Source organism: Carex rostrata, chromosome 7, assembly GCF_964058835.1.
Source record: "Carex rostrata chromosome 7, lpCarRost1.2, whole genome shotgun sequence".
NCBI classification, from domain to species: Eukaryota; Viridiplantae; Streptophyta; class Magnoliopsida; order Poales; family Cyperaceae; genus Carex; species Carex rostrata.
This window is the reverse complement of record NC_135924.1, coordinates 3,324,140-3,348,144: the sequence shown is the minus strand read 5'-3', so window position 1 is coordinate 3,348,144 and position 24,005 is coordinate 3,324,140. Positions and strand designations below refer to the sequence as shown.

General features: G+C 33.5%; 4 protein-coding genes across 4 annotated transcripts; all 4 read right to left on the bottom strand.

Moving 5' to 3' along the window:
- Window positions 1-298: 298 nt before the first annotated feature.
- LOC144556673 (UPF0481 protein At3g47200-like) lies at window positions 299-1,942 on the bottom strand. Its single transcript, XM_078305063.1, has one exon. The coding sequence runs from the start codon at window positions 1,940-1,942 to the stop codon at window positions 299-301; it is 1,644 nt and encodes a 547-aa protein (XP_078161189.1).
- A 7,188-nt stretch (window positions 1,943-9,130) lies between these two features.
- LOC144556936 (UPF0481 protein At3g47200-like) lies at window positions 9,131-10,910 on the bottom strand. The gene has a single exon (XM_078305443.1). The coding sequence runs from the start codon at window positions 10,885-10,887 to the stop codon at window positions 9,556-9,558; it is 1,332 nt and encodes a 443-aa protein (XP_078161569.1). The 5' UTR covers window positions 10,888-10,910; the 3' UTR covers window positions 9,131-9,555.
- Window positions 9,131-24,005, bottom strand: LOC144556935 (UPF0481 protein At3g47200-like). The gene is made up of 2 exons (XM_078305442.1): window positions 22,471-24,005; window positions 9,131-9,228 (listed from the first exon to the last, which is right to left on the bottom strand). Exon 1 carries the CDS (start codon window positions 24,002-24,004, stop codon window positions 22,589-22,591), a length of 1,416 nt encoding a protein of 471 aa, XP_078161568.1. The 5' UTR covers window position 24,005; the 3' UTR covers window positions 9,131-9,228; window positions 22,471-22,588.
- LOC144557237 (UDP-glycosyltransferase 86A1-like) lies at window positions 18,194-19,675 on the bottom strand. The gene is made up of 2 exons (XM_078305782.1): window positions 19,122-19,675; window positions 18,194-18,975 (listed from the first exon to the last, which is right to left on the bottom strand). Exons 1-2 carry the CDS (start codon window positions 19,642-19,644, stop codon window positions 18,212-18,214), a joined length of 1,287 nt encoding a protein of 428 aa, XP_078161908.1. The 5' UTR covers window positions 19,645-19,675; the 3' UTR covers window positions 18,194-18,211.

Here is a 24,005-nt window from a genome sequence, read left to right as displayed (position 1 = left end):
AATACATGCCTGTAACCACTGCTAAAAATAACCTTTGAAATTGAATAATAAAAGAAACAAAGTAAAGCAAACCAATGACATATAGTACGGAGTACGGAGTTACAAGGTACTGTTGAATAAAACTTTGTAGCAAATCATAAAAACAAAAGACAACCAAGATAGAACACTACCCGGAATGACAAACAAGGAAGGAAAAAAAAAACGATTAAAAAAATAATTCCTTCCTCACATACATGGTAACACCACTTTTCTCTTGTTCAGTTTAGAAGCCCCGAATAGTACAGTGGAAGTTAAAGCATCATGAGCTCGGCGGAAATTTGTAGGCATAAACTGCATAGAAAGATTGTAGACATGTAAGAACTAGAAGTATGAAAGCAGCGATGAGAGAAATTGCTGCCCACGGACTACTAAAGTAATCACGAATCAATTTTGCTCGCTGCCTGTTCCAACTTGATCCAATGTATCTGTTCACTGCCATATTTAATTCCTCCAAATAGTGAGAGTCCCACATAATAGTACTTTCGGTGACCTGGTTGATGAATTGAGTCAACTCTTCTTCACTGCCTAGCCAGTTCTCAATGATTTCGCACTCTTGTAATATTATCACATCATTTGGTGTGTTGACTAGTTTATCCAAAAAATATACAAAGCTTGTAAACGGTGAATTCTCCTTGCCATATTTGGAATGTTCAAATGCTATAAGGTTTGCAAAAATAAGCTTACTGGAATCGGTGAATTTTAGCCTAGGGATCTTTAAGACACCATATTCAAATGATATGTCGAGCATATGTCGCGGGTTGCTCTGTTGTGCGAATTTCAGGCCCTTTTGTTTGAGCTCAGTGGCAGAAGGGATCACCATAGAGGATATATTCCCGGTAGAATTTGGCAATGGCACTGACGAGCTTCGAGAAGTCGAACGAGGAGATCTTTCTCTGAGCACCCTTGAACAAAACCGATGAAGAAAACCTTGGATAATTCTATTGGCACTGAATATTCTGGTAAGATCAAGTGGTTTGGAACTCAATACAGCTGGCATCCCTGGGTTGGGCACTAAATAGTGGTAATAGAGATGGACCAAATGATGAATTTCAGCTGGAGGATCTGGAAATTCATCTTGACTGTTTTCAGTTATGGTGTATGCAGTTTCAGCACGAGGGTCTTGAATTATGGAGCCATAGGGCAACAAATTAAAAGCAATGTATTTAACAAAATCCATTCTAGCATCTTGATTTAAACCAATCAGCTCATACAACTTGTCAACAATAAAGAAGGGAATTTGGTTCTCTTGAAGAACCAAATCACGTCTTATGAATTGAGAATTCCAGCCAACCTCAATCAAATTTCTTCCTTCATCCCATTTTGAGAAGTACTCGAGCACGAAGCATCCGTCAAGCAACATCATATTGACAAATGCATTGCTGTCAAGATCATCAAACGTCTCATTATAACACATCCGTGTTCTCGTTTCTAGGGACTTCATCTCTGAGATACAACGATCCAAACATATGTGGTCCCAACGGGACAAGAAATCCCGCAAGAACTGCATTTTTTGTTCCTCCATGGCTCGGAGGTGCTTTTGACCATGGTGGAATGGGCCGATGGAGATGACAGAGGGCTCAAAGAGATTGTTCTTGTTTTTGGAAATGTTATGTGGTGTGCGAAATATGGTGAAGTTCTCCGCCTTGTTCGCATTGTCGCATAATGTATCGAGGTCACGTTGTAGAGAGGCTTCGAGATCTACAACTTTAGGGGCTTTTGACAGAGGTGAGGATTCTGACAGAGGAGAGGCTTGGACATCTACAACTATCGGGGCTTTTGACAGAGGAGAAGATTCTGACAGAGGAGAGGCTTGGACATCTACAACTATCGGGGCTTTTGACAGAGAAGAGGATTCTGACAGAGGAGAGGCTTGGACATCTACAACTATCTGGGGTTCTTCCATTAATATTTTTTGGTGAATGGGAGAGTTTTGGTTCGACTTAAACAAAACGAGCTTTAACATTTGTATTTATATTGATCATTAGTGGGGCCCCATCAGTCTGAGCTGGAAGATAGACTTTGGAAAGTGATTGGACCATATCCGTATATGATGTTTCGATATAAATTTTGTCGCCTACGGGCTCATTTGTAAAAAATAAAAAATAAAAAAATAAAAAATATATATAAATTTTGTAATTAAATTCACCAGTTTTTAATTTAAAAATAATATGAAAAAATACTAATGAATTACGTCAACTATTATTAGGGTGATATTTAGGGGTGCAAATGGATCGGATACGGATCAGATAGTGGTAAACCATATCCATATCCGTTTTTAATTTTCGGATTCGTATATGGATCATATTTTAGACGGATAATAAGGATACGGATCGAATATCGGATATCCGTAGATATATACATAAATATTTTCATAATATATAGTAACTTATATAGTATTTATCTGCTGCTGGGATACAGATTATTAAAATATATGGGTGTCTCCACATTACAGAAAGCAAAAGTATTTTCACCCCTTCCTTGTCGTGCCATTATGCTCCATCTCTTTTGAATGATGAAATCTTCAAATTTACAAAAGAGAAAAGAAAAGAAAAAAGAAAAGGTACACAAGAAACCAAAGGAATATATGTAATGAAAGAAATTTAGTTGCCAAACCACATTCTCCAACAATCCACATGACATTATTATTAGTAGAAATTAATTAGTCAATTGATTTTTTTCAAGATGCTTACAGAATTAACAATATATTATGAAAAAAAGACAAAAATAAATTATTAACAAATGTTCCAAGGCTATAAATGGAATGAAATTGCAAATCATAGAGTACATGCAGCATATATTGGCAAAGTCAGAGACACCGTAATTGAGTCCATCTATCACAAAAGCAGTAGCTATTTTGAATGATATTAATTAATTAACAATTGGGTGCGCCAGGACTGTACAATATATAATTTGTTATGTCAGTATATATAGTAATCCAGTCTATTTGGAAGTTGTATATTTTATATAGTTGATTCCATTATGTTTCTCTATTTTGTTGGCGTTGCTAATGATATAAAAGACAGCTTGTTACCCCTCCATGCCACAAAATCCTAATTTTACATGCAAGAAATCCTACATATAGAAGAATTTTTTACTACAATTATTCTTCAAGTAGAATAATTTTTTAAGCCCCAGCAAATTAAAGAAAACTTTGATTGTAGAAAGCAACAAAAGTCTAGTCGCTCAAGCAATGAATTTCTATATCATCAAAGAGGAAATATGAAGTAAAGAATAAAAGAAAAGAAATCAAAAGCAAAAGCAAAAGCAAAAGTATTTCATAGTATGCTCCACCTCTTTTAAAAAATTAAATCTTCAAATTAACAAAAGAGAAAAGAAAATCAAAAGAAAATATACCACAAAACGAAAAGAACAATTGAGTAATCTTTGATCCAAGCAATATAATTTGATATGTTAGTATATATATCGTTTTCTCTATTTTGTTGGCGTTCCATAGCACTCAATCCTAATTTTACATGCTATTTTCAAAAATCCTACATATACAAGAAATTTTTACTACAAGAATTATTCAAGTAAAATATTTTTTTAAGCCCCAAAAAATTAAAGAAAACTATGATGCAATAAAAGAGGAAAGATGCAATAAATAATAAAAGAAAAGAAAGCAAAAGCAAAAGTATTTCATAATGTCCTTGTGTTGCCATTATGCTCCACCTCTTTTGAAAAATTAAATCTTCAAATTTTCAGAAGAAAAAAGCAAATCAAAAGGAAAAGGTAGGACAAAACGAAAAGAATAAGTAATTATTATCTTTGATCCTAGCAATAGTACGTATTGAATTATATATGGTTACTTATTTATTGGGATAGCATATCTTTGAGATTGTCATTGTTTTAAATTAAGTACAGTAAAGAAGAGAAAAGAAATGAAAAGATTTAGGTAGAATTGAAAACTAAAAGTTTATTATAAAATGTTTTTCTTATACCACAAAGACATTAACACCCAGATTTTATATATATAAATCTCACAATTATTATTATTCGCTATTGGGCTAATGGGCATACTGTATTGTCCTTATCTTTGAATATTTTTCATTTTCATAACCATCCAACGCCGCTCCGTGCGTTAATTAAAGAGAAGTTTGGACTGGGCTGGGTCATTATTGGGCTAATGGACCATAGCATATATAGATGCCTAAGCCATGACTTAATTAGCCTGCGAGGCATTTGGAGGATAGAAGAGCTTCATGAATCAATTGGGAAGCTAGAATATTTTAAAATACTAGACCTCAAGGCTTGTCATAATTTGGACAAATTACCGCAGAAACCAAGATCCATATTCAAACCAAAATTAATAAATTCGGCATTACCCCAAGGAAGCTGGTTCAAGAAGTTGATGATTTTAGATATATGAGAGTGCTACCTATTAGATTATATGCCAAAATGGGTAAGTGAGCTCTCTAATTTGGAGGTATTAAACGGTTTTGTGGTTGGCAGCATGGGAAATAAAAATAAGTCATCTTTCAAAATTGAGTAAGCTTAATTTGGAAACTCAGCATTAGAATTGCCACCGGAAATTCAGTTCTCGAAGATTCCAGTGGCTTAAAACCTCTGGACAACCTTTTGGTATTGACCATTATATGGGGAGGAAATAAGGACAATAATAAGAAACTGATCGACTCTTTATCAAAGAATCTGGAAAAGTTGGATATAAGATGTTATTCAGAAACTGAGGCAACAGAGTTGTTGAACCCTGCAGAGCTAATAAAAAAGTTGAAGTTGTTATATATTAGAGGCGGAAAGCTTACAAAAATTACAAATGATGCAAGGTGGGAAGTGGAGACATTGCGTCTCAAGTACTTGAAGAATTTGAAAACCAATTGGGTTGAGCTGAGGAGCTCATTTAAGAATTTGAAGTACGTAGAATATGTGGAATGTGCTGAGCTTGGGAGACATCCAATCAGTCATAGGCCATTTTGAGGATGCAATTTGTCGTGCTTTCAGGATCATTATCTTTTGTCATTTTTAGTATACCATATTTATATTTCATATCTGTTATTTTCATTATATTTGGTATTTGCATAGCATGGACTTTATTGCTTACATGTATGGATAATGCTGGTTTTATTTTGAAGGATCTATTAAAACCATGTATGAAGACTGATGCTTGATTATTTAAATTTAAGGGGGTGGAAAATATTATTTCAATAATTTAACACAGAGATTTTTGTTTTATTTTTTTTTTTGCTACACTCATGATTTCATCATTCATATTTGATTTCTTAAATTTGTTAATACTATCTTCGTATTATCTACTTGTTAATACTTTCTCCTTACTATATGACGTAATCTACATTAATACAAATTTGCTTTGATTATTTAATAGCGCATAAGGGAGACAGTTATAGTCTGTACCATAGATACGTTGGTCATTCCACCAATATTATTGTTATAGAACTTGTTTAGTACGTCTACAACCGTACTACTTGTTTAGATATGTGGAAAATGATTTGATTTAAAATTTTGTCCATATATAGCCTCGCTCAAACTTTGTTTAACTAATATTTCTGCCAGACATGTGGTCGCAATGTAGCACAGGGTAGGACAGTTACAAAAATTCAAAACTAATTTATAGACTGAATTTTGAGCCTTTGATCTATCTTCGAAATTGGCCTTTGACCTTGTAGCCCAATTAAATTCAATTCGTAAGTGACTTTCTGGAAATGATGGCCTAATTTATGGAATCAATTCAATTTAATATACCTCTACCAATTATTGCCGTTGACTTTTTGGAAGTGACTCAACCACCGCTGGCTCTTTCTCCCTCTCTCTATGTTTGTCGAACGAAACGCCAAAAAACAAAAAAAATTACAAACCTGCTCGTGTCTCTGTCTCTCTGACTCGCGACCAAAAAAAACACACAGATAAAAGGTATAAGAAAAGAAAAAAACGCAGAAATCTCCTGACTCCTCTCGAGCTGCTAACGTAATTTAAACTTCTCATTTTTCATTAGAATTTTGGATCTTATGAAATTGCATATTAGGGTATAAATTTAAATTTATTAAACTAGGAATCCATAATAAATATAGTATAATTTAAGTACCTTTGATGCAACAACTTTTTTGACCAAAAGAAGTTCGAATCGGGTTGCAAGATTTGCATGGGGAAGGGTTGGTTTTAAATAAGGATTTCATATAATTAACTGTTTAGATCGAAGGTTTCATCTCGTTAAATTGAATTTAATCGAATTGAATAAAAACCAAGAGAGATATGTGCCACAGAGAGACATAATTGGAGGGGGGGGGGGGGGGGGGGGGGGGGTTAAAATCAATTAAAAGAGGGAGGTGATTTGAGATCAATAGGGTTTAATAAAAATCAATTTAATTGGGCTGAATCAGACTCTTTTGATCGGAGATCAATTAGTTAATTTAAATATGTTAATAACTGAAATTTAAATTGAGTCGTTCACTAAATTTATTCCTTAAATTATGTGACGTTTATATTGTGGTCTTCTAATCGATCATATTTTTCAAATAAATTTTCAATGGGACCGTATTTCAAATTGCATGACTTTACACAGGTGCTGAAAACAACCTTCAAATTTGAATAATACACAAACAACGTAAAGGGAACCAATGATCACTACAAGAAATACGGCGCTTAAAAACGCCACCAAAAACCTACAAGAAATACGGGAATGCAAGTGTCGGGAAAGGCTTTTCCCGGCGTTTCCCCAAGGTTTTCTCAGCGTTTCCAAAGTGCCGCCCGAAACTTTACTTTTCCCGGCGTTTCCAAAGTTCACCATAATTGTTTGAACTATCCCGGCGTTTAATGGGCTTTCCCAGCATAAAAAAATAAGACTTTTCCCGGCGCTTCAAAAACGCCGCTAAAAGTCACGAAAATATAAAAAAAACAAATAATTTGCTACAACATAACAAGAATTATATACAACATTTTTTTCTTTTAACAGAGCAAAAATGCAAATTCCAAATGGATTCTAAATCAAAATTAACATACATTTACACCTTCAAATCCAATCAAAATATGATTACACTGATATGCACAGTAACAACATCTGGATTAAAAAAATAAGTAAAACTAGGTTGTGCTCATTACAAATAATTACCACATAACAATAGTAGCAATAACAATGCTAATAGCAAAGATTATGTGCAAACCTATTTTGTTTGGGTAGCAGAGAATAGCACCGTTGTCTTTTCTGCATCAATCAGAGTAGCGTACCAGCTACATTCTCTTTTCCTTCAATATATAAAATTGGTGACACATTTTGGGGCCAATTATTGAAACAAGACTTAAAATAGCTCCAAAAACAAGCAATGGATATAAAGTAGCTCTTCTTTCTAATGTTTTTGGGGCCCAATCATAAATAGAAACTCTTACTTCTAATTTTTTTCAGAATAATATAGCACAATACAACTACATAACACAAAAAAAAAGCTATTTTGCACTACAGTACTAATATTGACCCAAACTCATCCAATTAATTGAGTTAAATACTGGTAAATGTGCCAAGGCCAATGTTGAGCAATTTAAGTACAAATTAGTTGACCGATTTAGTGCAATACAAAGGACATTGCGAAGAAGTTATTGAACTCAACTCAAAGTCATGTATAGCAATATTTCATTGTTTTTCCTTTTTGTTCTCATTTCTCTCGTATTAAAGGTAAAAGAAATGGTTATTGAACAGTGGTACTCTGGTACCAAAGCCGGTACAGACTGGAGGGTCAAAGAAGGCAAGGTATGCAGTACATGCAACAAATGAAAACACAAAGGCATAAAGCAAAACCTTTGCTTTACGACTTGTTATTATAACAGATGAGACGGACTTCAGATCAGAGACTATGCTACTGCCCTTTTAATAATTTATTGAATCTTTCATTCCACCTGTTAAATCACTTAGTTCAATTAGAAGAAACTGTGCTATGTAAAATTATATTCCAATGTGAAAGATAAATTCTCAGATCCGAAAATCAAGAACAATTTTTAAATAGCATTATTACCATACTATGTTTTTTATTTCTATTTCTTAAGTACTATCATAAATAATTAGATTTTTGTTTTAACATTGATAAAACAATATTTTAAATGATGATTAATTACTGATAGAAATTTAGTACGATAAATTTATTCTTGGGGGAAATGAGATTCTGCCGCAAGCCGTTAAGAGCCGATTTTTTTTAATATCCAACATTAAATAAAAAATAATATAAATATTCAAGTATTATCAACAATTTTAAAAATGCCTAGACTGTCAAAAATTTCGATGGCTGAGAAAATAATTGGGCCGCCGAAAATAACAAAGAAATTGTTTTGTATATTTATGATTTTTATTTAATTAGAAAAGTTTATGATTTTTTTTATTTTTTCTATTAAAATATAAGAAATAATTTGTATATTTCTTCGAAAGTAGATGGTTTAAAAGTCATTTTGTATAAAATATAATATATAATTTTATTCTGAGTTATTAATTATGGTTTAAAAGTCATTTCTAGATAAATACATAAACTATTGTGATCCTTCTTTTTTGGAAAAAAAAATCTGACTTTTGTCATAGAAATTACTTCTTTTAAAAAAGAAATTTAAAATAGATATAATATTTTAGAATTTAATTGCACTAGAAGGACCACAATATTTTCTTTATTTACTCACATCAAAAGCATTTTTTATTTTATTTTTCAATAACACAAAGGAATATCTAATTAATTTTTCTTACATCCACAAAATATCCAACTCGAAAAATGTTGATCTGAATTATTTGTTGCAATCATTCTAATAAATCAAATTATATAATATTTCATCTATTTTTAAAAAAATATATAAAATATTTATAATATTAAAATAAATAAATGATAAAAATTTCAAATTAAATATAAAATTCATAAATATACAAAAGAGTTTGGGACATAAAACAAACTCATGTTATACGGCCGCCGAAAATTTCAACTGCATAAATTTTTGGCAGTTTTGATATTTTTAAAATTCTCAAGACTACTTGGACATTTGTATTATTTTTATTTAATATTGGATATTAAAATAATATCAGCGGTAAGAGTGTTTCAAGAGGTGAAATTGGAAATAAATAGATCTATGTATTACTTTTCACAAAAACAATGCAAAATAAACCAAAGATATATAGTGCACAGTTACAGTTACAAGGTACTCATGAATAAAACTTCGTAGCAAATCATAAAAACAAAAGACATACAAGAGACCACACTAAAAGGAATTACAATTGACAAACAAGGACGAAAAAAAAAATTAAGAAATAACTCCTTTCAAGTTCCAAACATACATTGTAAGAAAAACGTAGCATACATGATAACATCACTTTTTTCTTGTTCAATTTAGAAGCTCTGAATAGTACTGGAAGTTAAAGTATCATGGGTTCGGGAGATGGAAGTATGCAAAAACTGCAAAGAAAGATTGTACTAATGTAAGTACTAGAAGTATGAAAGCAGCCACGACAGAAATTGTTGCCCACGGACTGTTAAAGTAATCACGAATCAATTTTGCTCGATTCCTGTGCCAGCTTGATTCAGCGTATCAGTTCACTTCCATGAATAATTCCTTCAAATAGTGATTTGTGCTAAAAGTTGCACCTTCGGTGGCCTGGTTGATGAATTGAGTCAAGTCGTCTTCACTCCCTAGCCAGTTCTCAATGACTCCGCACTCTTGTAATATTGTCACATCCTTTGGTGTGTTGATTAGTTTATTCAAAAATATTACAAAGCTTGTAAAGGGTGAATGTTCTTTGCCATATTTGGAATGTTCAAATGCTATAAGGTTTGTGAAAATAGACTTAGTAATATCATGGAATTTTAGTCTCGGGATTTTTAAGACACCATATTCAAATGATATGTCGAGCATATGTTTCGGGTTGTTCTTTGGTTTGAATTTCACGCCCATTTGTTTGAGCGCCATGGCAGAAGGGATCAACATCGAGGATATATTCCCGGCAGAATTTGGCAATGGCACTGACAAGCTCCGAGATGTCGACTGAGGAGATCTTCTTTTGAGCACCCTTGAAAGAAACTGATGAATCAATCCTTTGATAATTCTATTGGCCCTGAACATTGTGGAACTCAATACAATTGGTTTCTCTGGGCTGGACACTAAACAGTGGTAACAGAGATGGACCAAATGATGAATTTCATCTGGAGGGTCTGGAATTTTATCTAGCTTTGATTGTATTGTGGAGTTTGTGGAGTCTGGAATTTCAGCTGGAGGGTCTCCAATTATGGAGTCTATGGTGTCTGGAGTTTCAGTTGGAGGGTCTGGAAATATGGAGTCTTTGGGCAACAAATTATAAGGAATGTATTTAACAAAATCCATTCTATGATCTTGATTGCAAATCAACTCGTACAACTTGTCAACTATAAAGAAGGGAATTTGGTTCTCTTGAAGTACCAAATCACTTTTTATGAAATTACTTTTCCAGCCAATCTCAAGAATTGGATTCCAATTTCCTTCCTTAGATTTGAGGAAGTACTCGAGCAAGAAGCATCCGTCAAGCAGCATCATCTCGACAAATGTATCGCTGTCAAGTTCATCTAACATCTCACTATAACACCTCCGTGTTCTTGTTTCTAGCAACTTCATCTCTGATATACAGAGATCCAAACTTATATTGTTCCCACGGGACAACAAATCCCGCAAGAACCGCCTTTTTTGCTCCTCCAAGGCTCGGAGGTGCTTTTGACCATGGTGGAATGGGCCGATGGAGATGACAGAGGGCTTGAAGAATTTCTTCTTGCTTTTGGAAATGTAATGTGGTGTGCGAAAGATAGTGAAGTTTTCAGCCTTGTTCGCATATTTGTCGAGTTGACGTTGCAGAGAGGCTTCGAGACCTATAACGTCTATCTGGGCTTCTTCCATTAATATTTTTCGTGAATGGGAGAGTTTTGGTTTAACTTCAACAAAACAATCTTTAACATTTGTATTTATATTGATCATTACTGTGGGTCCCTCTTCTAATTATTGTGCATACATAACCTTGGACCTTCATGCATAAGAAAATAAAAATACTAATTTTCAACAGAGCCCTTGCATTATTAAAAAATCTTTCCTGAAATAAAGGTCTAACAGTGAACCACGAATTGCACAAGGAATTCAGAGAAAGTCAGGTCTTCCTAAATTCATAACAAAAATTTATTCTTAATTAGGTTTTGGAGAATGTGGTTCTGGATCTAAATTTCTTTCATTATATGTTTTTGCTTACTTTCATTAATTAGGTTTTGGAGATATGGTTCATTAATTATGACCTGCACTGGAAGTGTTTTCAAGAGCGAGAAATTATAACTTGTTATCTCAATAATTAATGTTTCAAAAGTAATTGTTTTAAATGTTTACGAATTTTATATATATACAGGACAAGCAAAACTTTCAAATTGTTTTAAATGTTAGAATAATCTACACATATTAAATAAAAATACTATAGTTATATATATATGTATATATATCATCCTGCCTTTCACAAAACAAAATATATTAGTCAACCAAGGAAAGTTATGCGTACTATAATTTCATTGTACCATGCAAATGCAATCGGCATGAAACTAAAAACAGTTTTTACTTGTGTTAAATAGTTTGTATTTCTTAATTATAAAAGCAATTGTACATACATATAATATTTTAGAATTCCTGTATCTAACTTGCTATTTTCAGCAATCCCACGTCTACAATAGTTTTTGAAATACCATTATTTCTCTTGCAAAATTATTGTATAATGATCTGGTGTAAAAATAAAATCATTACAAATAAACTGTGCACATAAGTATAGATGAGATGAATATTTTAGAAATAATTTAAATTCAACTTGATATTATAGAGAGGTTTAATGACACCTTAAATATTTTCGCTATCCTATAAAAATGATTTACTGCAACCAATAAACAAATGCGAGCTTTTCTGCAAAATTTGATATTAATTGTATTTTGGCGTTTCAAAACTAATTCATCACAAAAAGATATCAATAAAACCTAGAAGTATATCTAATATTGGACTTATTTTGCTCTCAAAATGAGATATATATACTACGAAATGAAGTAGAGCAATGTATTTATATATCAACAAAGAAGAAAGATGAATTAAAGAAGAAAACATATGGGTGTCCAAATTACAAAAAGCACAAGTATTTCACTATTTCCTTGTCTGCCATTATGCTCCACTTATTTCGAATAAAGAAATCTTCAAATTTACAAAAGAGAAAAGAATATCAAAAGGAAAAGGTACCCCAAAACCAAAAAGAATATAAGTAATAAAATAAATTTGGTTCCCAAACCACATTCTCTAACTATCCCCATTCTGATCTCTCTCTTTATAAGGGCACGCCAGTAGAACTGTAGCGCTAAATTACTCTGATGAAATTACTCGTGACTTTATCATTAGTTCAAATTAATTAGTCAATTGATTTTGTCATGATGCTTTCAAAATTAACAATTTATTTTGAAAAAATAAAATAAAAAGAAATTATTAACAAATGTTTTAAGGCTACGAATGGAATGAAATTCCAAACCATAGAGTACATGCAGCATATATAGGCAAAGTCAAAGACATCGTATTTGAGTCCATCTATCACAAAAAGCCATAGCTATTTTAAATGATATTAATTTATTAACAAGGGTGCCCTATCTGTTAGTATATATATTAGGAAGCAACTAACAGTACAATAATTAATATGTTAGCATATATAGGCAAAGTCAAGACTGTACAATAATTTAATATGTTAGTATATATATTAGGAAGCAACTAACAGTACCCCACATTTAGTTCCCTATCTGTCTTCCGCATTAAAAACAAAAAAAATACAATGGGGGGACCACTAATTGACGCGCACGTGGCAACTACCACCAATGAGCAAGGTTAACGCGATTTTATTCATCGTCAAAATGTATAGTATTAATACCTGCGATTTTATAGTATTTATACTTATTATCTATAATATTAGTTATATGTAAACACAAACTGGAGGGGACCATTTATCTTGGGGACCAGTAATGACCAGGGGGGCCGCTGACGACATCTGATAGTCTGGATTGGGAACCGCAACCGTCTGAAAGTGACATTTGCCAAGATTGGAGACCACTACAGCGAATCTATATAATGAAGTATTAATATCTAACTAATAAAATATTCATATCTAACAAGACCTCTTCAATTTACTTAAAGTCTTTTTTTATAATAAGTAATCACACCTGACACTAACACTATTCATATTTAAAGGTATAAAGTATTCATATCTAATTAATGTACAAATAAAGCATTCATATTCTAACAAATGAAGTATTCATCTCTAGCAAATTAAGCATTCATATCTAACAAATGAAGTATTCATATCTAACTAATGAAATATTCATATGCTGCAGTCTGACAACCTTCGTTGGGCTAGCATGGATCCCCTCCGACGGTGCACCACGCTCTCCTTGCCGGATCACACCGGATCTCCTCGTCAAATCTTAACAGTGCACCATGCTCTCCTCGTCGGATCTCGACGATGCACCACGCTCTCCTCGTCGGATCTCGACGATGCACCACGCTCTCCTCGCCAGATCTCGACGGTGCACCACGCTCTCCTCGCTGGATCTCGACGGTGCACCATGCTCTCCTCGCCAGATCTCGACAGCGTAGGTAGCTAGTGGTGAGCAGTAGAGGAGAAGAACAGGGTGAGTTTTAGGCTGTGCTGAATTATTTATTTATTTTTCTTTCTAAGAGGAGATTGAAGATGGTGAGTTTTGACCACGTGGGAGAACAAAAAATGAAAGTTGTTAGGGAGACTAATAGGGAACTGAATGGGGGAGACTAATAGGGGACTGAATGGGGGAGACTAAAATCTTTATTTTATATATTAATCCAGTCTATTTGGAAGTATATTTTATATAGTTGATTATGTTATGTTTCTCTATTTTATTGGCGTTGTTAATAATAAAAAAAGACAGCTTATTACCCCTCGATACCACTCAATCCTAATTTTACATGCTATTTTCCGAAATCCTACATATACAGGATTTTTTTACGACGAGAATTATTCAAGTAAAATCTTTTTTTAAGCGCCAGCAAATTAAAGAAAACAATGATTGTAGAAAACAACAAATGGCTGGTCGTTCAAGCAATGATTTTCCATATCATCAAAGAGGAAAGATAAAGTATAGAATAAAACATATGGGTGTCCACATTACGTTCAAGCAATTATTCATATGCTCCATGTCTTTCGAATAATTAAATCTTCAAATTTACAAAAGAGAAAAGAGGATGGCATGTCTTTCATATTAACATTGACATAGTTTCTAAACTACAGAAAAGAAACAAAAAAGAATGACAAGATTTAGGTAGAATTGAAAATTAAAAATTTATTATCAAATGTTTTTCTTATACAACAAAGACCATATGTTAGAAGTACTATGAATTCTATCACCATACCTTAGTTTATATATATGAATCGGACAATTATTATTATTATTATTATTATTATTATTATTATTCGCTATTAGGATAATGGGCATACTGTATTGTCCTTATCTTTGAATATTTTTCAATGAATTTTCATTTTTTTTTGTATTTTCCAATTTTGATTAAGAATAGAGGTATTTAAAAGATTTGTGGAGTTTTAAAATATTGCCACGCAAGGAGGGGGTAAAATAGGTGGTTTTAGGCATGACAGCCCTGTAGCCATGTGGTTTTGAAATGCCACGTCCTCGTGTTTTTTTACCGAAGTTTATAATTTTAGTTTTCAACATTTTCAACGTTTACAATTTTTAGTTCTTTCATTCTTGAAGTTTTAAGTTTACATATTATTAAATAGATCCATAAGTTATAAATAATTTCAAAAGAAAAAGTTATTAATTTTTTTGTGTTTCTAAAGTTTTCATTTTTATAATTTAAACCTTGGAATTCATAAATAGTAATGATGGTACACGTTACTGTTTTATTTCTTATTACAACAAGCTCTTATTTATAATCACAAAGGCTCAATATATCCGTTTATACTATTTTGCTATTTATGATAATGATGGTACACATTACCGTTTTATTTTTTTCTAGTTTTGATATTTAATTAATCTAAACCCTTGGATCTTAGATTAATGATCAATGATGATGATTCACAGATCAATCTTCAACAAGGGTGATAGGAGCTTCACCAGCTTTAATCTTACGGTACTTGCAATAATAACCATGTTATTCTCATGTGCTGGTAATCAGACTTAATTTAGTCTATTGAATCGAGATTGCATCGAGATTGTATACCAAATTTTACAGTTTTTTTATTTTTTTTTTCTATTTATTAAGACAAGTACAAAATTCAATAGTTTGAATTTGACTAGTTTTTGTAAAATACTTAATAAATAGTAAGTAATTCAGAAAAAAAATGTAAAGTTTGATCTACAAGCACATTTTATTATAGAGATCATGTTCAATAGTTTGGATCGATGATTTGGACTTTAAATATGTAAAAAATGGTTCTGGTAACTATAAAAATGTAGAAAAAATGTAGATCATGGTGAATGGTTTCATTTTGACCCCAAATTTACATCTCTGGTTAATATAGAAAAATATCTCAAAAAATCATGAAAATTGACTGACATGCAATCTTGACATCATAGAATAAGACTACAAAGTTTCATACAAAATCTCCAAACAGATCAAGAGATATCAGGTCTTAAAAATTGACTAAACTAGTAAAGATGCACACACAGCAGCAGTTTTAAATTTCCCTCTATCTTTGCACCACCTCTAAACCATGAGCATTAGTGGAGAAGGTTTTGATGGAATTGTTAACTTCTCAAACTGAGAGCATGTTGAAATCAGTATGACGGACAGGTGTACTGTGGTGTGGTGAATAATGTAGACGGTTTTGGTAGAATTGTTAAGTTAGAGGAGACGATTTCGATGGAATTATTAAGTTCGAATTTCTCCTGTATTTATAGTGCAAAAAAAAAAACCGCCAATATTTTCTGCGGTTTGGGATCCTAAATCCAAACCACAGAAAATATATGCGGTTTCAGTATTTTTTAAAATTTGACTATACCCAAGTTATTTTTAATAAAATATTTTAGAAAATGAGTAAAAATAAAAATTGTCGGGTAAGGAAGACATTGTTGAGGGTAACTTGGAATCGACTCATAAATCAACCGAGTCAGTAAACTCGAGTCAGTTTTGACTCGAGTTAGTTTTAACTCGAGTTACAGTGAGTTGAATCCTAACTAATTCCGAACTGAGTTTCGAATCATGAGCTTTTTGTGCACCCCTAGTCATAATTATCATCAACAAAGCTTTCACGCAATTGTATCCACTGATTGTATCAACGGCAAAAATGTACATCATATATGTGTACCAATAACTAACTGTTGTTCTCAATGACTACAAAAATGTACATCATATGTGTACCAAAAACTGACCAAGTTTCAATTCAAACGTGCCTTTGTCGAGGAGATAAAACATGATCCAAGAAATATTTACACTATGTTGTACGGATAGCATAAAGTTCATGTTCCTTGTACGGTCTAGTGCTTAATTTGCTCTGTATGAACAAACCCCGAACATATTAACAACATATACAGATATATAACTAATGAATCTGAAAACATGCATGACATATCAAAATAGGTAATTAATTGGCAAATCTTTGAAAAAGATCTAAAATAATTTTTGATAATGAACTTCATATTCTTTATCACAAAATAGCTGTATTTCTAGCTTCCCATTTGTCTAGGATACTGAAATGTGTATTATCTTAAACAAAATATAATTAATAGTGCAATTGAAAATTGCAATAAATTAGAGATGACTCCTGGCCAACTATGATTTATGACATAAATATATTTGTATCTTGCAATCATGCTATACACTTTCACTTGTACTATTGATGTTTTGCTTTATGTAGTAACTAGTTTTTTTCTTTCTTTTTTTTGTGAAAAAAATTTGTAGGTGTAATTTATTAATGGAAATTGTCAAAATATTACGGCAATCTAATTTAAACCTACGATGTAATAAGTAGCATAAGAATAAAAAAAGTAAATTGTGACAGAAACAAAAACCAATTGAAATAAAGCTAAACATCTATTCTGTTGGAGCCTTCACATCTGAAAGGTCTTGAAATTCCGTGTGCCTGTCCTTTTTGTTTATGAATTAAAGACAGTTGGAGGGTTCAAATCGTAATTTTCCCTTTTTTTTTCTTCGTACCAGGACTGGTCCACCGACTGATTCCTTACTAGCAAACACCGTACAACCTCAACCAATCATTCTCAAAGAGAAAGAAATATGCACTAATCTGATTCGCAACTCGTGGAGTCTCTTCCCATTGTATCTGCGCTGTGGATGTCCCAGGTCTTTGATGCATGTGCTAGAGAGTAATGAAGTAAATAAAAAATTTCAAACAACTTTTCTATTAGTATGATTATGTGGATTCAAAATTTTTATGATTTATGTGCCTTTTAAACATACTAAAATTACCCTTTTATTTGTAAGCCTCACAGATACTTAAAATGAGCTTGAATTTCACACGCTTATTATGCAGGATCAGCTTGAACTTTTTGAACGTGCAACTCTCTTTAAATTTTATAAATTGTTCGTTTATTGTGAATAAAAATGAACTTAATATTAAATATATTTTTAAACTAGTTAAAATAGTTGTACCTTTTCAAATTTGTCCGGCATATTTATAACATTACGTCTGATTTAAATCAGGATCATAAATATCTTTCTTAATGCATATACGCATTTTACATGCTTGTTTCATTTCTCGAAGTAGAGAGAACTAGGGCTTGCTCATGAGCCGAGTTGAATTCAAGTTAAGGACAATTTAGATTTAATTCACGAACTCATGAACCGAGTTGAGTTTGAGTTGCTAATCTAGTTCCGAATCAGAAACTTCAATTTGAAATCAACTCGTGAGAAACTCGAGTTGAGACGAGTCAAATCGACTATTTGAATTTTAAAAATAGAGTTATGAATCCATAGCATGACTTGATCCGTAATATACATGTTACCATATCCTCACTCACATATTTTATTAGATAATTTCAAGGATGGTTCCCACTTCCGAGATCCCCAAAAATGCCAAGTCGCTTTGCATAGCACAATTGGTCCGAAACTAATTAAGTTAAAATCTCAAAGTCTCACTTAATATATAAAAACGCGAACATCATAAGTTTTTAATTAATTATTTAACATTTTGTTCTGTAATAAACCAGTACTCGATTAATAACTAATTGGTTATGTCCAAAATGAACTGATCAAAGTTCTTTTGCGAAGAGCCCTTAATTTCAATTGCATTCTGAAGAATTTTTCGCACCATCTTTATCTCATATCTAGCATGTTCTCCCTTCTTCCCTTGCATCAAATCCTTCACTCGGCCCGCCACATCATCAGTGGCCACCTTGTTCAACTCCCCGATCGCAAGTCCGATCTGCCAGTCTCTTACAACCAACTTCATGTTCATAAACTGGTCTGTCAAGAGGGGAAAACATAGCATCGGCACACCGCACCACACGCTCTCTAGTATTGAGTTCCATCCGCAATGCGTCAAGAAACCCCCTATGGCTGACTTTATCTTGCTATTCATTATGCCTTGTGCAATTTCACACAAATCCCTTTTACTGACAGTGACATGAGCATAGCTACCAAAAGAGATGTACAACACAGAGCCAGCTTCCTTTGTGTTAAGCCAATTGATGCAGTCGGACTCAGGCCATAAGCTGGTTGCTACTGTGCTACGTGTAAACCCGGTCGGGAAAATTGGCCCTATAGAATAAAATGGTTTTTCTAATTTGAGAGCTGAGACTGTACTGGGTTCAAGTTCTTCTACGGTGTTACATAAAATGATTTTTGCGCGTTTTGCCTGGTCAAATGGGTTGAATATGATGTGGTGTACAACTGATGATACATCGGTGTCTTGTAGGTATGACATGAGCTCCTTTGGCTCGATGGATGGCACGCCGGGTATGTAGGTTATTGCATCCTTGCGGTTCTCTGTGATCGCAAAAAATGTAAATTATTGTCAAAATTTAAGTACATGTTGCATTATTTTTTCTCTTCCTGTCATTTCAGACAATATTTGATAACTAACAAAAGATATAGAACTGTTATATATTGATTTAGGAGTATATCAGTACTACCTCCACATGCAAAATGCTCATTTTGCCTGAGCACGTCCATATGGTAGTAGAGTGTAAAGATAAGTGCCGGTTCTGTCCAAAAGGAGATGTAAGGCAACCCCAACTTCTCCCCGATTGTCGCCGGCCACACAAAAAATCTATCAGTAATTAGACATGTGATTGGGGGATCAATTGTCGCCACCAGCCTTCTCAACAACTCCTCCACATGTGCCGACAACACGTGTAAAACAGAATTCATGAATTGATCACGGTTAAGTGATCTGTCGAAGGTTAAAGGGAGGCCGTCACTTACTGTCTCGTACCGTATGTCGAGGCCAGTTAAACGAGCCGAGTAAAATGGGTCATATCCGTCACGACAGTCTGCACCTGCAGCTTTCACAGTTTGGTGGTGCACGGCTTCTGTGTTGATGAAGGTGACGGTGACTCCACGAGTTGCTAAGCGCAATGCCAGATGGACAGCTGGGATGATGTGGCCTTGCAGTGGATAGGGCATCACTACAGCATGAGGCCTTGGTTTTGCCATTCTTTGGTGGTGGTGGTGATTCTGGGTATAAAACTTGTTATGGAGAAGCTATATTGTTAAATAACTGTTTATAAAGCTTTATAGTTAATTCAGTTTTGTTACTTTTTTTCTCTCTTTGTTTGACAAATAAAAAATAGATGACTACAAGAAAATAATTGGTTGCGTCAGCAAACCTACTCTGTAGACTAGGGAGGTATCTATCTTGATATTCAATTGAATACATGTTGGAGTTTGTACATACTTTCAAATGATACTTCTTCTTTCCAACCTTACTCATTTTTCTATTTCTAAAAATATCGTATTAATTGTAATTGATTCCCTTCTTTTATGATTTAATACGGTGGCCAATTCTCAATTCTTAATATAATGTTCACAACAACCACTTGGTCACTAAAAAAATTACCAATTATTTGATGTCCTATTTAATTTAATCTATCTTGTTCGCCTCTCCGACAATCCTCACTCATGCTTATGTAACCATTGAAAAACAAATTATGTTCGACAGCTAGTTTGTATAAAAGGACAAGCAAGTAATTTAGGTCATCAACATGTTAGGTAATTTTTTTCTGTAAAAAAAGAAAGAAAGAAGAAAACAAAACATCTGACACATCTTTGAAAAGCATCTATTACCATCCCTAGACAGACAAATTTAAGTTCTTCATAAAATGCTTAAATTCCTTATCTGGTACCAAACAGCAATAATAATATATGCTGTTTGTTTGATCAGCCGCCTCTGTTGATTATATGGAGCTGAATTCTTAATTAAATGTTAACAATCAAAACTCTTTTAATAACCCTTTATCCATTTGTTCATTCCTCGTTAGATTGTTATTTCTTGCTGAGCTTAAGCTCATATTGGCATTTCTGAAAGAAGTATATGCATAATATCATATGATGTAGTTAGTACAAGGACAAGTCAATCTGTCTCAAATTTGCAAACGTTGTATATAGAGAAAACTTTCCTGTTGAATTTGATGGCAAATCAAATGATGTGGAAGGCCCAAAAATTGGACGGGCTGGAAAGCCCATTGCTCTGGCTGTATTGCCTCTTTGATCTGCACTGTTCATGGTGACAGCGTACTTACCAAACACTTACACCCCAAAATTTCAGGAGTCGCTACTTCTTTTATGAGTAGACTTGTACTGCCTATTCTAGATATAAGGGGTGTGTTTTGAGATTCGTGCGATGTTAAAGAATGGTCTGGATTTAAGTATTCTACCGTCTGATACCAAACAGGAGGATATAAAATCAAGAAAAGCAAAGTCACCCTCTCCACCGAATGGTCGAGGTTTAATATGGCTATTAAGATTGGCGCTTATAACCTTATCTAGATGAAGGATGAAGGTAGTGGCGCATTTAATGGAACATATCAGGTGTTAAAGGGCTAAAGGTAGGTGTGACTTGCCAGAGAAAAATTCATCTAGGATTTAGGTCCAGTAGACTACAAACCCGTGTGAAGCCCAACGAATTCAGCCGATCTAATCATTAATTTTGTCCCCAGAACTCCCCGTGTATCACTTCACAATAATCTAAAATGTGCAGTGGCATGATCCGAGACCAGCAAAACAAATATTACTCATAAGAAAAATAAAACGAAATTTCTTTTAATATAAAAGAATCACAAAGTTGTCAAATAGTTTACAGCTGAAAAGGCTCACTATTTCTTTACTAAGGCCTATTGACTAAACTGGGCTTTATTTGAAGTTAGATACGGTTTAAGCCCATATTGTGGGGGTAGCATCTTACTTTTCGAACAACCCTAGGCCATTGTCCCAATTGAAACAATTGATAATGAGAAATAACATGTGGCTAATTTTCGTTGTAAATTAAAGGTAATCATATTTTAGATCTAAATTAAGATACTTCTAAGGGACGCAATGCCTGATTTGATAATATGCCCCTTTTTATAAAGTACGGGTATCATACTAGTTGGCTATTATAGAATTTAATGTGTATGGGTATATACTACAAATTATCCTTGAAATTTACACAGGAGGGATAAATCATGTACTAATTGTACAGATTTGTTGATGAGAAACAGTTTCTGTTATTAAAGATTGATGCTCAATTTGGTACAATAAATTATAAAAAATTACAAATTTGTGCCCTTAAAACAAAAACTGCTAAGGATGTAGATACAATAAAATGTATCTTAAAATTAGATGTGTTAAAATTATTAAAAAAAAAAGACCATAAAGATGCATGTAACCTAATTAAGTATTTTTCTTTTAATATCTCAGTTTAGCACTGAAATTTTAATTGTTCTGTTCGCTCTTAAATTAAGAGGAGAGTGTGATGAGTCGTGGACAAAACATTATACAAAACATATTATAAAAAGTAATTAATAGATTTTACAGAAACATAGAAGAAAACAGAGAAGAAAGTGTGAATTTTAAAATTATATTTCAAAGTGAAAGGTAAGTCATCGGTCAATTGAATTAAAGTCTCAGTTCAAGAAACCTGCATGTACAAGTCTTGGAGGTGTGCTAAGAGGTCTTCCATAGAAGAGATTTTGCCAGAATTGCTTGCGTGTTGTCATATTTGGAAGCAAATGAATGCACATTTTTTTTTGGGAGAATGTACACTTTGTTTAAATTTTGAATAAAATCACCTACGCTGCTACGCAGCAACTGCCAAGTTTCTCAAAAAGGACAATACACGCCTGTTCCCGGTGCTGAAAATAACCATGAAAATTGAATAGTAAAAGAAATAAAGGAAAGGAAACCAAATATATATAGTGCAGAGTTACAAGGTGCTTTTAATAAAACTTCGTAGCAAATTACAAAAACAAAAGACAAACCAGATAGAACACCAAAATGAATAACAAACAAGGAAGAAAAAAAAAACGATTAATAAAACAACTCATTCCTAACATACATGGTAACGCCACTTTTCTCTTGTTCAATTTAGAAGCCCGAAACAGTACTGTGAAAGTTAAAAGTATCATGGTTTTGGGGGACGGAAGTAGGCAAACACTGCAAAGAAAGATTGTACAAATGTAAGAACTAGAAGTATGAAAGCAGCGAAGAGAGAAATTATTGTCCACGGGTTGCTAAAGTAATCACGAATAAATTTTGCTCGATGTTTGTTCCATCTTAATCCAATGTATCTGTTGACTTCCGTGTATAATCCCACCAAATAGTGATCTTGCTCAACACAATTACCTTCGGAGAGATGGTTGACAAAATGAGTCAACTCCTCTTCACTGCCTAGCAAGTTCTCAAAGATTCCACACTGTTGTAATATTGTCACATCATTTGGTGTGTTGACTAGTTTATCCAAAAATGATACAAATCTTCCAAAGGGGGAATGCTTTTTGCCATATTTGGAATGTTCAAATGCTAAAAGGTTTGCGAAAATAGGCTTAGTGTCATCGGTGATTTGTAGTCTAGGGATTTTTAAGACACCATATTCAAATGATATGTCAAGCATATGTTTTGCATTACTCTTTGGTGAGAATTTCACACCCTTCTGTTTGAGCTCAGTGGCACAAGGGATCAGCATCGAGGATACATTCCCGGTAGAATTCGGCAATGACACTGGCAAGCTTCGAGAGGTCGAATGAGGAAATCTTCTTGTCAGCAAACCTTTGATTCTATTGGTAAGACCAAATGATTTGGATCTCAATACAATTGGTTCCTCTGGAATGGGCACTAAGTAGTGGTAACAGAGATGGACCAAATGATGAATTTCAGCTGGAGGTTCTGGAATTATGGAGTATAAGTAGTCTATGGAGTCTGGAATTTCAGCTGGAGGGTTTGAAAACATGAATTCTTTGTCCGTTGTTAGTCCCATGGAAAAAAAAATATAACCAAAGTTTTTAACAAAAAACATTCTATCTACTACTTGATTTAAATTACCAATATCATACAACTTCTCAACTATAAAGAAGGGAATTTGATTCTCTAGAAGCAACAAATCACGAAATATGAAAACAGAATTCCAGCCAACCTCATAAATAGAATTCGGAACTAGATTATTGCCTTCGAAATCTTTTATGAAGTACTCGAGCACAAAGCATCCGTCAAGTAACATCATCTCGACAAATGCCTTGCTTTTAAGATCATCAAACTTCTCACTATAACACCTCCGTGTTATCTCTTCTAGCGACTTCATCTCTGATATACAAAGATCCAAACTTATGTGGTCCCCACGGGACAAGAAATCCTGCAAGAACCGCCATTTTTGCTCCTCCAAGTCTCGGAGGTGCTTTTTACCACGGTGGAATGGGCCGATGGAGATGGTAGTGGGCTCGAAGAGATTCTTCTTTCTTTGGGAAATGATATTTGGTGTGCGAAAGATGTTGCAGTTCTTTGCCTCGGTCGTATTGTCCCATAATGTTTTGAGTTTATGTTGCATT

Coding starts and splice junctions, on each gene's coding strand:
- LOC144556673 (XM_078305063.1), bottom strand. CDS start 1,942: ATGGAAGAACCCCAGATAGTTGTAGATGTCCAAGCCTCTCCTCTGTCA.
- LOC144556936 (XM_078305443.1), bottom strand. CDS start 10,887: ATGGAAGAAGCCCAGATAGACGTTATAGGTCTCGAAGCCTCTCTGCAA.
- LOC144557237 (XM_078305782.1), bottom strand. CDS start 19,644: ATGGCAAAACCAAGGCCTCATGCTGTAGTGATGCCCTATCCACTGCAA. Junction 18,976..19,121: donor TGAGCATTTTGCATGTGGAG/GTAGTACTGATA, acceptor TTGCGATCACAG/AGAACCGCAAGGATGCAATA.
- LOC144556935 (XM_078305442.1), bottom strand. CDS start 24,004: ATGCAACATAAACTCAAAACATTATGGGACAATACGACCGAGGCAAAG.